Source organism: Spea bombifrons, chromosome 6, assembly GCF_027358695.1.
Source record: "Spea bombifrons isolate aSpeBom1 chromosome 6, aSpeBom1.2.pri, whole genome shotgun sequence".
NCBI lineage: Eukaryota > Metazoa > Chordata > Amphibia > Anura > Pelobatidae > Spea > Spea bombifrons.
The window spans coordinates 38,043,233-38,061,823 of record NC_071092.1 but is presented as its reverse complement, the minus strand read 5'-3'; the positions used below and the strand labels follow the sequence as shown (position 1 = coordinate 38,061,823).

Here is an 18,591-nt window from a genome sequence, read left to right as displayed (position 1 = left end):
ATTCTCAACAGGAAGGTATTTTCTCATATGGAGAAGTTGTGTCAGAAGTAGTGTGGACTACATGGAACTTGATGTCAGATAACAACCATTTTCCTATATAGTCTGCTCCTGGCCCTCTGCTTTTAGATTATGGCCTCTTGTTCTAACATTTCTCCTCCTTTGAGATGAGCTTCCGCCCTGTGCGTTGGTAAATCACTTTATGTAAATGCATCTATCTATAGCGATAGATATTTTAGCTCTGTGATCTGGATTTTTCATGTCAATAACTCCCTTACCCGGGTAAAAAGGTGAAATCATTAAATCCACATGTCTTTGTAATCCTGGTACTCAGCTATGCTGCAGGTTCCTCAGCGGCCATAAGATGGCGCATTAGCACGGTATCCCTATCGATTCGATAGGCTATCCTCTCCCTATCCCAATTTTTCCACGCGTTTCCAAGACTCGCGGCTCCTCCTCTTGCGGATGGGTACTCGATTGCTCTGGCTTATCTCCCAGGGATGCCGCTGATGCTGGAAGGCTGGGGAGTCGCGAGGCGCAGCCGACTGCCGGTGAGGGGGACCTGCGCGCCGCTGTCTTGCACTGCTCTGTTACCTTGACAACGCGTATTGTAAGGCAGGGGGCCTCCCGGTCGGGCCATTGTGACGTGTGCCACTCCGAGGTTTTATATTGGAAGCCGCTAACTGCTGCCCCTCTTTCCTTGTGTGAGGGGAGAGGCTGTTGTATGGGGTTTACGCCACCCTTGTGAACCGGACCTCGTGTAACCCACTTGGCTCCAGCGGATACTCCCTCGCCCCAGCGTCTGGGGTATCAGTGCCGACCTTTGCTGAGCTTAGCACCCTGTGACCATCTCCCTGAGGCAGAGCCCTGGATTCCTTTCCCCGGGGGACTCCATAGAGTACGGTGTGGGCAGAGGGGGTACCCCGTGCGGCCTGCCTGGTCCTCACAGTGATGCTCATGATGGATCTATCACCCGGAGGAGACTCGCTATCTGGAGGGCATGACTTGTTTCAGAGCTTCGCGGACCGGGACTCCCTCCCAGACGATATGGACTCTCCAGGCGGAGGAGGGAGCATGCTGGACCGGATCCTGATGGAGTCAGTGTGCCAGCAGCAGGGCTGGGTGCGCGTGTACGGTAAGGGCCAGTGGGGCATCCGACTCAGTATTCCAGGGGGCTGCGGAAAACAATGGAACATTAAGGGGCTGCCAGCATTGCAGGACATCTGTATAAGGCACGTTAGTGCTGACTCTGGAGATCCATAGTGAAACTGCCACCATTGTGATGAGCAGATCTGATCACCCAGTGCCAGTGGGGTCATTATCTCCATTGCTCAGTAGGTTACTTTCCACATATTAAGGAGTGTGAGCCAGATTTGTGATCAGTGGGTAACCCCTGCTAGTCAGGGCACCGGTGTCCACATGGGCAGGCAGATAGGTATATGCCACCTCCTTAGTGCCAGTGCTGCCCCCAAAAAGCAGGCGTTTAGCATTGGCAGGGGATGGCTGCCAGCTTTGTGATATGCCCATGTTAACCGTCCAGTGCTTGGCCAAGGAAAGTCCATGGTACAGCGTTCTTACAGCTCATACGGTGGAAATGCCTGTCCTGTAGAACCTCTTGGTGTGAAGACCTCCCAGTCATTGTCTTTTCTTGGATTTCCAGCAACTGTAAAAAAATAATCAAATTAAATAATATTTGATGAATTATAATTTTATTTGTTTACTATGTTGAATACCGAGCTGTTTCTTTATATAATGTTGCGAAATATCACTGGAAGCCGATAATAGAATGCGCGTGTCACATGGGTCACCTCATGGCTAAGAGCTCTGGGAATCTTAGGTGCTATTGTCATCTCGCTCTGCACGGCCATGCTGAGGTATAACTAGTGAAGGAAATGCTTGGGTACATTGAAATATTCTTACATATATTTCTAATTAAAGATGTAGCGGTAAGATTTCAGCCTAATACAGTGAAAAAAATATACTGTGGAATTCATTTCAAAATTATTATTATTATTATATATAGCGCCATCAAATTCCGCTTGATGTTGATTATGTCCGATTAACGTTGGGTTCCACAAGTGGATATCTATTCATCTTAGTTTAGTTTTATAGTTAACTAAACTAGTAACGTATGTGATATAACTCGGCTGAAATCTTCTAAACGTTGTATTTTAATTAGACTGAATTTGTGATGAATAACTGCCTGCGAAGAGGTTCCGAGCGAGCCGTAGTCTTGCTCTAAACTCTTTGACGGATAAATGAGCTCCTACGGTGGCTAATTGGAATTACATTAGTCCTGGGGATATCCAGACGACCTGATAAACTGTAAATAGAATTATTCAGTGCCTAATTTGTGGTGACAGTCCTGAGACCAGAGTGTCACTATCTCTTTACAGCGTGTAATCCTTCGAATGCAGTGTGAATTATACTACTACGTTGCTGAGAGAGCGATTAGAGTGCACATCATCCGTTATATCGTACGGAAATGTGACAATCACCCGCTAAAAGTCACATGCTGTTAATTATGACGGTGTCTTCTTATTCCACAGATGCAATGCTTGACATTCTACTGGTAATATACCACCGATCCTTTTCTGGGGGCTTACCTTATGCTTGTATATACTGGTAGAGGTGTTTGCCTGTTATTCACCATCTATTAACCAGTTCAGCGCCAAATGGACTAAGTGACATTACTGTGCTGTTGCCAAGTGTGTTACCTCTTACAGCGACATTCTGCCAACCGGTGTAATCACCGTCGAATGCGTTCATGTATGTGGGCACCCAACACGTAACTCGTGGTCTTCAGCCAGCGCTTGGCTTGTCACAGCCTGGCAACACATCATGGGACTTGTACTCACTACCTGTTGTAAACCCCATCTGTAGAACATTACATGTATAATCCTAGGGGGATCTAACTTGATTTTGGTTTCAGTTTATTAGAAGGTAAACATTCCTTGATAAAAATATCTATATTCTTTACTATTGCATAGGAAGCGACGTAAACCTTCCACACAGGTGAATGGTCTTTGTACAGCCCATGTATATTTTATCACGCGGTAACAGAGAAGGAACGCTTATCGCTATCGTCTGTCGGATGTTCAACTGAAATATTAATTTGGCCTTTTTTTAACATCTGTTAGAATGAAGCAGAGATGAGGGTCTTTGATTTGCTCCCCTGTTATTGTGGAGTTTCGCTCAGTAATATCTGTCCCATACAATAAACAACCATGACTCTGGATTCTTTAAGTCACATGGGCTGACGCTGCAATGCGAGACTAATTTGACTGCTAATACTTGTGTTATTCTGAATAGATCTATGAGCTCTAGAGCTGGAAATAGAATTACGGGAAGCTGCTTTTCAAACTCTGTAATGTATATATGGAGGATACTGAAAAATATCAGCGGGAATTCAAATACAGCTAGAAATCTGTGAAATCATAATAAAACTTGCATGGGTATAGTATATTTTAATGTAAACCTAATGACAAAGGTAAAAAGCACCACATATGATCCACATTGATGGGTCGCCACTGAGATATATTCGCTTTTGCCATACACGTGTTTTAGGGATGTCTGCCCTACTTGATCTCTGTCTATATATTGGACATTTACGCACGCTGAGCATTTTTTTCTAACATACTAACTGCTGTTTTTTGGATTCTTACAATTATCTAGTTAACGAATTCTGTGTATTTTGTGTATAGCGTTACATGACCAGATGGCCCCTTCGTTTTGGGGAGAATAGCAGAAAATGCATCGTGTAGCACAGCAGTTTTAATGCAACTATGCAATGTAACCTGCCATGCCCTTTTTATTTAATGTATGTAATTACTACGCTATTTGTTGTATAATAAGTACTATTATCATATTACACTGCGGGGGGGGGCACTTTACAAGTTCTGATGAGTAACCCGTAGGTTACTGGATGCCTGTTGAGTTACTTTTCTGTTTGCGTAGTTTTGAAGTGTGATCTGCTCTTCATGGCTTCTTCTATTAAACGCTCTTATCTCTGCTGTCACCTTGTTACACATTCTTATCACTGTTTGCTTTTAATTGTCTGTATAAATGTTGTACACCTGCCCCATAAATGGCTACTTGGTGTTGGACTCTGAGCCTGTTTGCGCTTGTATGAATTTATTATAAACACAATGGGGGGGGGGGTCGTTCCAGCAGCTGCATTATTTATATTTTGTAGATATATATGTATCTTCTAGATATAGTAAAAGTTCATCTGCCGCAGCCTCCCTTTGTACTCCTCGGTGTGTAACCTCGAGTAACGCTTTCAGCAAACCCCTACATTATTATTATTATTATTAGATTTTTTATAGTCAGCAGTGCTGTATGTAATACGAATCCCAGAGATGGACATTCATGATTTTGGAAGCCCTGGGCCACACGGCTCCAGCGCCTATTTTAAAATGTGACGATATCTTTCCAGGTTTCTCCTGCCTTTCCTCCTTAGGTGATACCGACTACCCGTCCCAGGCTCTGATAGAGACCGAGTTTGCACAGTAGTGCGGTGGTTAACTATGGAAAACATAACCAAATGCTGCCAAACTGCATATGACATGGGCATTAACCCCTTTGTTTGCTGGAAAGGCCGTGTCACAAATGAACCAGCTCAGCCGTGCTTGTTTGGAGGTGTTAAGTGTCTGTAAGTTTGGTAACTATGAATTGATGCTATCATTAATGCAGTAGTATGCGGGGCAAATGTAATATGTGCCGGAGAGCGGTCTGATTAGTTCTTATCCCCTTTAGGCCTTAAGTTGCCTGTTGTGTCACAGTAGTTTGGAAGTGGTGCGCAAACCAAACACTAGATCCATGGGCAGGTGTGCCCACACGCCATAACCACCCCGAGCGCACAGCAGAATGTAATGCCCCAGACTGATGCGGCAACAAGGTGCGCACCGTGTGAGACGCTCCGTACGTTCGGCTTTGGCTCAGAGACGCTGTGTTTATTCTTCACTTTCCTGAGCTTCGGGTTAATCATAAAAATGTGACAATAGAGGAGGTGAGTTCAGGACAGGGCATAATTAATTATTCAGATTATTCCTGCACTTGCCGTCCATTAAGCCCTGCTATAATACTTTATATATGCCAAAAAATATATTCTTTTAAGATAAATTAATTAATGCTTTATTCGTTTTGCATTACAAGCCCCCTTCACATTGTGTATATTGAGCTGTGAGTCCACATAAACGGGAATTTATTTGTGAAAAGAATGCCCGTGTCCCAGAACGTTTTTTTATATGGCCGTGTTTATTAACCCCCGAGTGTCTTCACCACAATGTCCCATTATCCACATACGGTATAATGCTTGGCTTTCATGTCCCGAGAGTTCTCCTGCTTCGGGAACTCCTTCCAGTTACAAGGTGGTGGTAAGCGTTGGGCATGTTTGAAATGTTTAATGAGGACTGCAATTTTCGGATGTATTTTAACCAAGTACAATTTTCTTTCTTCTTGACTCTGTAATTATCTTTTGAAGGCTCTGTATCATCACCGGGCATAGCGGCATTTATGTTAAAGTGCAGTCATTAGTGGTATGGGATAATGGTCCGTCTCTTTTACGCGTGCATAAGGAGTCAGTTTGGACTTTTTTTTTTTTAAGTAAATTCTTCATTTGACGGGAGTGGCAATTCTTCCTCGAGCCAGAAGATTACTTTCTAGCAAAACCAGAGGGTTATCTGATAAACAAAGGAGAAAAATCTAACGTGTGTATGAGATTGTACGACGAAGACCGACTAAAGAATGCTGTCAGGCGGCACGTATGTGCTGTATTTTCGTTGGGACGCAGAGAAGTTTAAATAGATCCATTCATACAAGGGCTCCAGCTAAATAAAAAAAAAAAGGGAATGAGAGGAGAATGGAATGTTTTACCTAAAATACAGTAGAATAATTGCAAAGGGGTTCAGACTGCATGCGCGGTATTGTGCAGGAAATGCATATGGCTGCATTTCCTACAATGTAAACAGCTGGGAGCATGGAAAGCGTATAAATGTATATATCAGGACAAGAAAACCTTAACTTGAAGGCGATACTTGGCTATCATATGCATTAAAGTACATTTGACAACTAGAATGTCCCTTTAAAAACCCAAATCAGTTCAGTTAGTGTTTTATTTATTTCATTTTTAAGGAAAATAAACTGTATTTGGCAGCTTACAGAAGTATTCAGCAAGCTCTCAACAGACACAGATGAAAGAAATTTCTAGAATGCATGACCGGCCTGCACCTGTGAAATGTTAGCCTAATTTCAGGAAAAGGACCCCACTGGTGGGGGACCGTTGGTCAAACTATGGATCAGAAGGAAAATTTAGACTGAACGTAATTGACGTCCGCGATAAAGTAACACAAATGCGTAGATTAGGAAAAGAGCACGTAATATCCAAGTGTTTGGCTGTGTCATTGAGCACGGTTGGATCAGCAAATACTTTAGTATTGTTTGAATGATGAGATCAAACTTCTGGATGTGTTTTGTGCATATTATATTTTACCGAACACAAAATCACCGGGGCTCGTCCCGTGCGTTAGACTTTCTGTACACAATAAGAAGGGTGCAACATGTTCAATGCAAATATTTCTCTAGCTTAGCTTTCATGATGGCTGTTTGCACTTCACAAGATGCGTACAGACGTTTTATGTTAATTCTGTTAACTTTTTACTGGACACAAAAGAGAATGAGAGCATTGTGTTAAAATAGCATATGTGTGTGTGTGTGTGTGTATATATATATATATATATATATATATATATAAGAATAGGTCTTTGTCTTATGCAGCAAAGCAGAGGGGCTGAGAGTGCAATGAGGGTTAAAAGATGAATGTGTGTGTTATGGTCTAGCTGCATTCACTCCATTTAGAATAAGGGACTGCTTCTCCGCACCGCACATTCGTGTGTTTTTCACCCTCCTCTTATCCGTTTCTTCGTATTGTACGCAGAAATGCCAGTGCTGCGCTAGCTGAACTCTGCTGCTACGATTGAAATTTGATTTTGTTATCAGCCGCATAACATGAAAGTACTGAGTATTTTGCACATTTAGGGGATGTGAATGAGTTTTCGGTCAGAGAACCGCTCTGATTTTCCTCCTGGCTTGCTATAGGTCTTATGGAAAGGTTATTCATGGAAAGGTTGTGCTTTCAACGCTTTTGCATAGAAGTTTCATCATCCAGGTACAACGGTGTATTAACCATTCTGTGAATTGTGTTGCCAAGGGAACTGGGAACATATTTTAGAAATTCCCAAAAATTGGCTTTTTAAAAAAAAAACAAAAAATCTTTTTTTGTTTTTATTGTAATGTCCTGCATGCCACTTAAAAACATGTCACGGCCACTGGGTCATTCTGGCCTGCAACGGCCCTTATTCCGGCGCCGCGGGCAGTGTTGGGAATGAATGGTTTCTTTATATATTGCTAGCTGAATGCTGCAAGCTTTCTGTGCATCCATCAAGAATCTTGCAGGACAGAGAAGAAATGGAAGGGTTAGAGAGGTGTAGCGGTTCGTTTAGAAGTAAGATGTTTTATGAATGCGATACTGTCATGTTCCGGGACCTGTGAACATACAAGCGAGATTTATGTTTCTCGACCTCTACAGACGATTATCCATGAGAAGTAACGTATAGGAGCCGTGACTTGCTGTCTCCCGGAGATTGAGCCATGCATTATGGCCTTAACCACTGTCGCTCCCACTGTGTGTGTGTGTGTGTATATATATGTATATATATATGTATGTATGTTACTGATGCGATTATCTGCAGTTTGCTGTATGTGGTGGAGCGACTTATTTTAAAATTAATAAGATTAGTAACATTATCATGAAAAATCTTTTGCCCCCAATGGTGCATTTTGGCTCGGGGTGTGCCAGTTTGGTGAAATTATTTTGTCTCATTTGAGAATTTCTCCCTCTGCATTAAAGGTCCAGGATGCATTCATCTGTGCTCGGGGGTACAAACGTAAATGATGTTCCAAATAATTTTTGCATTGTATATATTCTCCCCATATTTAAATTTAAAAAAGTAAAATAGGTTGAATTTCCCAGGCAGACTAAAGCTGCCAAAAAATTGTTTGTGCGTGACATCCGATACAAGGTCCGCCAGTTGGACAGGCCTTCTTCAGCTAGAACACTCTAAATAATTGACAACAGCTTGTGGCCGCATGGATGGATGACACTTGCAATAGCCCAAGTATAGGTCTGGCCTGGAGTGTAAAGTATGTGGTGTACTTCGTTTGTGGCGAAATAAAGAATTCAGAAAAATCCAGATTTTTTACATTGCCGTGGCAACTGCCGATCAATGCAAAATGAGAAATAAGATGCGTCGCTGAAGAATATAAAAATGTTATATCGGGGTGTAGTGTGGCACAGGGTCATTTTTTGGATGGTTAGGAGGCCTCGGGCCCCTTGTTATAGTATTAGGTAGTGGAGGCGTGTGTACAGAGGGTGGGTGGCAATGCTTTGTAATATGTACTTCTCATCAATAGACAAATATTCAGTAGGTTTCTTGCAGTTGTGGGAACTTCTAGTGGCCCTTTCACTAGGGCTGACATTAGGGTGGTACAGTCAGTGCATCTGTATTGTTGCCTGGTCACTGATGGGGCCCTTGGCTCCTATTGTCCCAAATTAGTGTACGCCCTCTACATTATTGCATTGAATAATGACGTATTGTTCGAGGAAGGGGACGGAGAACTCCTACTTTAAGGTATGAGGAGCCTTGGGAGAAGGGATTGGCTCTTTTGAGTTTACCCATCCTACTAGTTACCCAATGTGGACTTTCTGAAAAAAACTAGCAAAATAGCAGAATAAACTCAAGATCTCAAGTATAACAACTTTATCAGGGTTCTTTCCCCCCCTTAAATTTTGGAATAAAACCTTCTGTGTTGCTATTGTTATACCAATCTCTTGTGTTTATCGGTGGATTTCAGATTGCCACAATAGGAATTAAAACATTCTATTCTCGTAGCCATGTATGTTTCCCGCCAGCAGTGTGGGCAGATTCCAAATGTTTCTTTGTGGATGTGTGATGAGTGGGAGCTGCTTTCCATTGAACTGAATCAGTCAAGCCTTTGCCCCTTGTCGGCCCTCGCTGAGCCATTATTGCAACCTCCGTGAAATAACTATCGCCGTTCCCTTAATCAATTCTATTTGCGGCATGTGTTATGAAGCAGAAATATGTATTTTGTATTATTTCCCAACCACATCCTGCATACTAGGAGCTATTTCTGTCCCCAGTGCAATGTGAATCATGGAGCATTGTGCTATATGATGTCCCACGGAGTCCTAACTTTTGGTTATAGAAGAACATGACCAGCTTTGTGTTGGGTTCCTGTGGAGTTGGTAATTAATATGCTGGCAACTCAGAACCAAAAGAAAGGTGGATAATATTATGTAATTCTATGAGCATGGTTCACATATTGCACCATATTTATTATAAATCTGTACTTTTTATAAAGTGTTTAAAGTGGAGCAGTCTCTATGGAAACGGTGTATTCTGATTTCTTCACATTTAGATAATTGAGTCAGAGTTCTCTGATGAATTTTTTATAATAGATTTGAAATCTGGTCTGTTCATGGTTCCAGTGAATGGATCGGTGTTGGCCTTTTTTGTTTATAGGACCTATTCTGAGTCTTTGTGTTGAGTTTTAATTAATGATTGGCAATGCTTTGCCCAACATTGTGCCTTCTCAATGCATTAGAGGATTTTTTTTCTTCTTTAGTGGCAAGAAAACTTTTTTTTATTTTTTTGTTTTTACTCCCTTTTTCCCCCTTTGTCTATTGCAGAGTCCAGTTAGCCATAGAGTTCTTTCTACAGAAAATGCGGTGAGCGTCTACAAAAGGTTCAAGTGATAATGGATCTTTTGAAAAGAATTTGAAGGGATCCCTGGAATGAAAGTGGCCTTGAATGCCAAAGCGAAAACAGGAAAAAACTGTAGTACTTTTAGGAATGATTAGCATGTCAAAGGCTTTTTTCATTTCCCACCCTGTAATCAGCCTTTCTCCCCATTGTGCATGCAGATCACATCCAGGCAGCAGGGACATCTGTGTAACGCACCTCATTGTTAGAGGAAGGAAAGGTACGAATGAAACCTTCCCATGTTTGGGGACTTGCTCTACTGTTAACCCTTTGAGTTACAGATGGAGCGATTGTTGCAATGCTGTGTTATGCGTGGTTTATCGCTGTATTACGCGAATAGTTAATGCATCCAGTGATGAGGTCAGGGCAGTGAGACCTCATTTTGCATCCCTTGAGAATATACAGCAAGGCAGCTGGGGGAGATACCGCAGCTTATCATGTTTTCTCTTGGCTTGTCATGTCACCACAGTTGTGATCAATATAATTATACTAATTGCCACTTACATCCCAAAGGCACCTCACACAGAGAAAGCTGCAAACGTACATTCTCTTTCATTCATTCGCCGTCACAATCTTTCCTGCGGTCTGTAGGCAGAAGGGTTAGAGATGTGGGTATTATACATATAGACGGTGCTCGGCTAGCATGATTTTCAGCAACCTTTTTTGCAGACATCTCTGCAGAGTATAAACTATGCAAATTAAACATTTAGGTACAAAACATATTTTTGTTCTTTCTTTCTTTGTGCCATTTGTGCATGACCTTGAATGCAGAATCCTTTCAGTTAAATAGAATATTTTATGTATTACAGATTTACAGCAGATCTGTCCCTTCCCACATCATACAAATAAACCTAATAATTCATTTTCTCAGGTTCTGCTTGATTTCCTCCCCTGTCGTGTCACCTAGTATTAAAATTAGCAGGTAATAAGAGCTGGGGAGAACTTCAAGGGAACGGATAATGCTGGCCCTCTCCCTTTCTGCCGCTCTCTGCTTTTATTAGGAACTTTTTAAACTAAATACCTTCAAAATAATTATCCTGATTGACAAACAAAAATCACAACATATTGGAAGGTCTAATTAATTAAATTAATTATGTTAAACTCTGCGGTCTCCCCTGTAAGACGAATATCATTATCATGTTAATAAACTTGCATCATAGGATCTCACTTAGTGATTGTTTTTATTTATTCTTCTGTTTTTATCGTGCTTTGGATACGTCGGGGGAGGCAAAAATGATTTTGGCAAAGAGCATCTTCAGAATAAAATAATAATGCCAATTCTTGGTTGTTGGCTCTAAATATATGTGCTACCGTCATATAATCTGCTTGCAGTGGACCACTGCATCAATCATTATTCTGGAAGTTATTTGCAGTGAACTGTATACCTATCTCTTTTAGTAGGTGTTCCATGACGCTCCATAAACCTTTGCTAGCTGTCTGGGACTTTTTGTACTGAATTATTAATATATGCGTACTGGCTAACAATGTGAGAGTATTCCGTGAATGCTGAGAGTGCAGCGGCTGTAAGATTATCATATAGAGATCATCTCTCAGTGCTACAGAAGAGGGATTCTCATTTTTAGTGTTTAAAACACACAAGATTTAAGATCCAAGGGCGTGTGAATGTCATGCAGAGCCCTGGCTGTTTAAGTGCGACAAGTCTCTTGAAATGATGTTATTAGAAACATTCAGCCTCAAACCAGTGAGCAGCTCTTCGATGAGGTGGAATAGTGTGTCTTTACGGTGAGACAAACGTTTCCTGAGCCAGCTATGGGAAAGGGGTACATCTACTGAATTGTGCACAAAGGAGCCAGAAAGTATATGAACTCAGTGATGATTCTAGATTCATCTTGCCCTGGAATACGAATACGAGTATAGCTTCTTTCTAAGAAAGCAAATGTCTCTGGTAATCACAAGCGATATAAGCTGATTACGATGACTTGACTTTCCAGGAGCCTTTTGCTTATGACCATTTGAAAGTCCCGGATGCCTTCCCTGAACGTTCAGAGTTATCTTCAGAAAACCATTTTTAATTACTGCTTGTAATACTCAGAATAAGTATCCTGTTATTAATAAGGGATCAGCGTCTGTAGAATATTCTTAAAGGTGTACTATTATCTTAACTGTCATTAGAGAATGTCTATAGAAGCATTTGAATGCCACAAGGAGGCCTGAATTTTTGGATGCTACAGCTTGAGTCCAGGCCACTCAATCGAAAATGATTAAAATTGATTTAGTCGCTGCTGGTCGAGCATGGCTACATAGAATTCTGGACTGTTGAGGACCTGAGTTTAATCCCCCACCCTTTCACCCTTGGCTGTGATGCTGGCTTTAGTGTTCTCCTTGTGTTTCTCTAGTCCCTTAATATCTATATATAAAAGAGCCTCCTTGTACTTCTTGCTTTACTCTGTCTTCAGTTTGAGTTTCATACCCCATGTATTTGTTTTGTAAAGTCCTTTGGATAAAATCAGATGTTAGATCATTCACCCATGAGCGGTACCTGCCCTGGCATTACACCTTCTCTGCCGTTACACCTTCTCTGCCGTGTAGGTGATATTTTACCGTGCATTCTGAAATGAAGCGGGACTTGTGTAAATAACGTTGGGTTGGCAGGATCCATCCCGCGCTGGCAGCCTCCTCGTCAGACAATCAGCTGTTACTCAGAAATGTGTGAGTTTAACACTTGGCTCTGTTTTGCGTTTATAAACCTGTCCTTCACCCAGTGTAGTGAGAGAACAGCTGAAATGCCTGGACTTGGCTATATTTATTTTGTGGTTCACCAGCTGTATTATTATGCTGGGGATAGTCACGGGTTACCCAGTGGGAACGTTGTAATGGTAGCTAGCTTGTCACTGGTAGGAAAAAACTTTTTTTTAATGAGAACATATATATATATATATTTATGGAAGAGTTACTGTAGGTAAAGATCTTTTTGCATTAGTCCCACATTATATGAAGAGGACTTTTGCTGCAATGTAATGGACCCCAGGGGTATGAGTTTAAGATCAATTTTTTTGAGAGGGGGCGGTTTGTGCCTTGATATACGTCTTTGCTCTAAATGTATTTTTCATTGAAGGAGAGTATCTGTCACCGGCACATTACCTCTCTCTTATCGGCCGCATACGCTTGCCAGCTGGATAGCCTTACTCAAGTCCTCCTAGCTCGATGGGCTGTTTCACAGTATGGCTACATGTAAAGAGGACTCTTGTCACAGGTCCCTGTTAGCCGACTGTGAATGGACTGCTAGTCCTATTCAAACAAATAAGCTCAGAGGAATGAAAATAACAGTAAACAGTTTAGCTCTAAAAGAGAGGCTGTACAATGGCCTTCCCAAGATACATTTATACCTTTACCCCCCTCCCCCCGTTGATTGTGTGCCATGTTTACAGACTTTAAAGAAATGATTGCACGTGGGTAGCCTTTTCCTGGGATATCACTCCACGCTACAAACACCGCCTTTTGAAGTATTGTAAAGAGAGAGGTATTAGCAGTAGATAGAGGGAAGAGCCGTTGTACAGAGCCCTGGTGAGACCTCACTTGGAGTATTGTGTACAGTACTGGAGACCGTATCTCCATAAGGCTAAAGATACCTTTGACAGGGTTCAGGAAAAATTTTATGAGGAGGATATTGAATGCCTGGAATAGCCTTCCAGCAGAAGTAGTGGAGGTTAATACAGTGAAGGAGTTCGAGCATGCATGGGATGGACATAAGGCTATCCGAGATATAAGACAAGGCCAGGGACTAAGGAAAGAAAGAAATTGGGCAGAGTGGATAGGCCGAATGGTTCTCATCTGCAACGCATTCTATGTTTTTATGCAAATGAAAGTGGATTTGAATATCAATCCTCCTTGTGGCCTTGGGCAGGTGACATAACATCCTGCTTAACGTTCTCGGTTGTCTTCTAGAAGTCTTGCAAAATGATGTATTTAAAAAACGTTTTGCTAGTTGTGACTTACATGGCGTGTCATTGATGCAGAGCAAACGGGTCAGGCGTTCTGGGGAAATAATCCAGACAAGATAACAGACCACAGACACACCTTGGAGAAGCAGATGGTTAGAGAGTGCTGGATGGTTGTAAGAAGTCTTTACCAAATATTTGCATTAATGCCACTGATAAGTGTCACGCTGTCTGTATTACAAGTTGGAATTAGTCCTATTTCTAGTAAACACCCTTGGTGGCTGTAACTGCGAAGCTTGACAAATTACCCATAGTGCATATACACCATATATCCATGTTTCTTAAATGAAATCTTGGCCCCTGCTTTGGAACAGGAGACCATTTAAATAACTTTGAAGAAAATGCCTCTACAGGAACATCGTGTAACTAGAAGATATGTCTGCTCCATAGCATATTGGGGTAATTGATTAAAAAAGCCCGCTATCACATTTAATTTCTTGATAATATAAAAACTGAGATATTTGCATGTGTAAAAAAAAAATGGCTTATTAGTATTGTTAATAAAAGCAGTCACATTTAAGATAAAGTCGTAATAGATGTTCTGCTAATTGGATATGTGCAGAAATACCAAATTCACTCAGATTTATGGCAATGAGCAACACATCTGCAAATTAAGAGAAGACACGCAAGCCCAAGACAGTGTGAGTGGCAGCTGCGCTGGAAAATGAATTATTAAAAATGTGGGTAATTAATGTAACTATTCTGTTTGCTGTGAACGTACATGTGTTTCTGTGGGATTTTAGCGTGTGATGTCTCATTAGCATACTAAACACTTTTTGCTAGTTCTGTCCCTAGTGTTTTTTTGTTTAACTATACTTTCCTTGGCTCTCCGCACGCTCAGCAACAGGCTAGATTTCTGTTACGATTATTAATAACCTATCATACTAATAATACCTATATTATTATTTTCATACTTTGTATGATTGGGTTATAAAGCACTGTACAATGGTATACATTATGATTAAACGTTGCATTCATAAAGTGGCTGATTGGCTGTTGGAGTGCGAATCATTCCGCGATTAAATACGTTGTAATGTCCGCTTCGTAGAAGTTAAATTTGCAGGTTCCACTGATGGTTATCTATTTCAAACAAAGAATTATTTTAAGTATAATTTTGCTTGTAGCATTTACAATTGCTATCATATTTTACCAGCTTTTGAAGCCTGTTAATTTAGCTCTGAAACACCATCTGTGTATTTACAAAAACCTCTTGACTATATTGATTTTAAGGAAAAACACTGGCCGATAATGTTACAAATGTGCACTTAGAACCCATTATGTTTCTTAACCCTCAACTAGATTTCCCCTCATTCTATTCAGAATCTCCTGGAACACTCCTCACCGGATCAGCCGATCAATATCAATTTGTATGTTATCAGAAGTGGTCAGAGTTTCGGCAAGGCTGTTTCACTATATATATATATATATATATATATATATATATATATATATATATATTGCTTAGAATGATGGATGTATTAAGTAAATATATAGAACCCTATTCGTGTTAATTGTATCAAAATACCAACGGAAAGTATTTATAGGACACAGGCCAAAGGCACTAAATAAGCATCAATGGCCATTGAGGGTTTACAGAAAAAACACGATAGACACTAATGGGTTACTGGATACAAATAAAAGTTTTACATTTCACTTTAACCCATTTGACGTCTTGATGGAAAAGGCTTATCTTTTATAAAACGTTTTTGTTTTTTCTTATGTTTAAAGGGAAACGTCCGTCACAGCTTTCCGCGTAAGTAATTTAATTAACCCTCGTGGACAAGGCAGTTTGATTAAAATCAAAATTTAAATAATTTGATTTTATATTTTCTAAAATATGGTCAGAGCCATGAGACAATGCAATATAATTAAAATGATATTAATATAGATATTATATAAATAATCTTACGATAAGCTTAGGGTCTATGGAAATACACATTGACTCATGGCAAGAAGCAGACATAAAAGGGAAAGGTCTGGACGTGGGCATAAAGCTCCATTGCCAATTGCCCCGGAGAACGTTAGGTGTGCGTTCTCCTGCTTAACTGGGTTGACAATGCCAGCTGGTAGGAAAAAGGGTCCTATTTGGGTGTATTTTATGGAACTACCAACTGGCAGCAGGGGTCAAAATGCAAATATTGTGATAAGAGCTCCAGGGGATTGTGTCCAGGTGCAGAAAGAAACCATTTTGGAAGACGACGAAGCAGCTCCATCTAAATCTGGTAAGTGAATTCTAAATGAATGCCATAGTCCTGAGCATCATTTACCCTAAATAAAATGAATTGTGAATGCTAGAAGAGTCCATAAATGACATAATCCAAAGGAGAAGGGATAGGGATTTAGGCATTTCCATTTAGTACAAAAGGACTTTTTTATCCATAACGAGGCATTAACTTTATCTTTAAAAATAAATCTGATAACTGATTTTCGGTAACTAAAACCCTAGCAAGAAATCAATGTTGATGAATTACATTACGAAGAGGAGGGGACTTACATCTCTCATTTTCCTTGAAATTGTCGCTTTTGCCTTGAGCCGACATTGCTTAATGGACTGGGTGTGAGCTCCTGTCCTTGGGTTGAAGTAGTTTCTCTAGTGATTGACAGTGAATTGACAGAGTATTATAGAACTGAGTGTATTACAGAACTCCCTTTCTTATTCCTCTTTTCGCCCGAACACCCATGATCCATCATTTTTAGCCCCATGGTTCCTGTTGTTAATTACGGCACCTTCATCTTCTAACGAAGGGGGCTTAATCAATTCTTAAAGTCCTCCTACAATTGTACTTCTGTCAACCAGCAAACCTGGCTTTTCTTTAAAAATTAGACATTAAGGGCCCTTAGACTAATGGAGGCCCCAGCAGCTGCTTGTATGATGAAGCCACCACCAATGCCGAGTGTTTGGATTTGACTCTTTTTAATTCAGCGTTCCAGCACTAGAATCTATAGCTTCCTAACCTGGATGCGTAAAATATAAGCATATGAATAGATTGCATGGTGCCACTACTCTGAATATTATACATGTTTTCTATATAGAACATAAGCTGAATGGAACAGTAGACGAGGCTAACAATATCCTAGTCATCCCTAATGGATGCCCCCTGGCGTTCGCATTTTTTGATCCCCTGATCCTGCTTGTGACCCCACATTTCTTTACAAAGGACAAAGATGTAACGTACTCCACAGTGATTTAAAAATATAATGTACATAAACGCCAGATATTCGCATAATTCCAAGTGACCCAAGATTATGCTTTATGCCATCTGAGATATTTTATCGGTAGTTTTATGGATAATAAGCGCTTTATATTGTTCCAGTTCCCTTAGCCATTACTATGAAAATCAATTTAGAATTTATGTTATGAATGACTCTGATTTCTGGTAACGGATGCGTTAATCCATGTTAATTGCCGTTGGTTTGTTCCCTTACTGACTTCTAGCTCTTAGGAGTGAATCATGCTCCTCATGCTAGTTATTCATTTTCCGTATTCACCAGTAATATCCTGTTTAATCTGTTGGCCGTGGACTGGAGAATAATTTATCTGTTTGTCTGTAGACAGAGGGTGGGTCACAGTGGAAAGGACAGCATTGTTGACTTGTCTTTTGTAGTTTTATCTGGATGAATTACATCTAGTTCATGATATGTTGGGATCCATAGCCCAGTAATCCGTATAATTCAGATACATTTAAAGAGAAATGCCACCACATTTTATTATTTTGTTTGAGGAAAAATAGGTTTTTAAGAGATATTGTGCTTTTTTCTGGTTTTAGGTGTTTTATAATAAAATGTTTTCAATCAGCTACGTATTAGCCATTTATTTGTGGCCTGATCTACTTGACAAAGACCCTGTTTCCTGGTCATACTGTCTGTGTTAAACAATAGAATGGCATGGTCTTAATCACCCAGTCAGACACTGATTAATAGAAGTCAGGCCGGTTTAATTTTCTAACTTCAGTTACTATAGAATGCACTGATTTAATGCAGAATGGTTGTCAATATGCATTAATAGAGTTCTGAAGACTAGATTTAATTTAATTGTGCTCCATTAAATGATGGAGCAGGTTTATATTAACTTTTTAATGTTGTACTTGGTTGCTATATATTATATATATAATTATTTCCATGGTAAAAATGACTTCTGTTCAAGGAGCGTCAAACCTTTCAGATGTCCGTTTGAGATTTCTGGGAAGCGTAGCTGGTTTGTCAGTCCCTTTTTATCTGAGAAATGCATTTGACAAGCGTGTCTCACCACGGCCTTCTACCTTCCACAGAATAATGAGCGGTGACCGCGGCTGAACTATTCCCTTGTTCTGGTTTTATCATGTAAGACCATGTTCAGGGGAAGCAGGTCCAGGGTTTTCGGGAGAAAAGGTTCAATCAGAAACTTAATTACATTGATGGTCCCAGGAGGCTTTTTATTATGTACCCATGTGCATCTCCTTCCTGGCCCGAAACCCCTGCTCTCCTATCTCGTCCTTTTGCTTTTGTGATAATTAACTAGGCTTCCTAATAACAATCCTGTAGCGCTGATTGAGCCGTTACTTCTTGTGTTACTCCTTGATCATCAGAGGAATGAATGTCGCAAATGGTAAATTTAACACAGGATTTATTGTGATGGATTCTGTTTATATCAGTGGCGCTGAGCGGCAGAAGCAAAGCTTGACGTACCATGATATACCGTAATTCTTATTGAATAGGTATATTAAAATATTGTTTTTTGTGTAGTAAGTTTAAGCGTGAAGTTGTCTGCCCTTTTTTTGGTCTGGCTTGTTCTCCTATCCATTGGGCATTTTGTT

The 18,591-nt window shown here is 40.5% G+C and overlaps 1 protein-coding gene across 2 annotated transcripts in view; it reads left to right on the top strand.

Moving 5' to 3' along the window:
- Nucleotides 1-948: 948 nt before the first annotated feature.
- The window catches only part of RASAL2 (RAS protein activator like 2), a 105,391-nt gene continuing 87,748 nt past the window's right edge, over nt 949-18,591 (top strand). For both annotated transcript variants that reach the window (XM_053468719.1, XM_053468718.1), the window contains exon 1: nt 949-1,132. In XM_053468719.1, coding sequence (XP_053324694.1) covers nt 949-1,132 — 184 coding nt within the window. The remainder of the gene's footprint in view (nt 1,133-18,591) is intronic.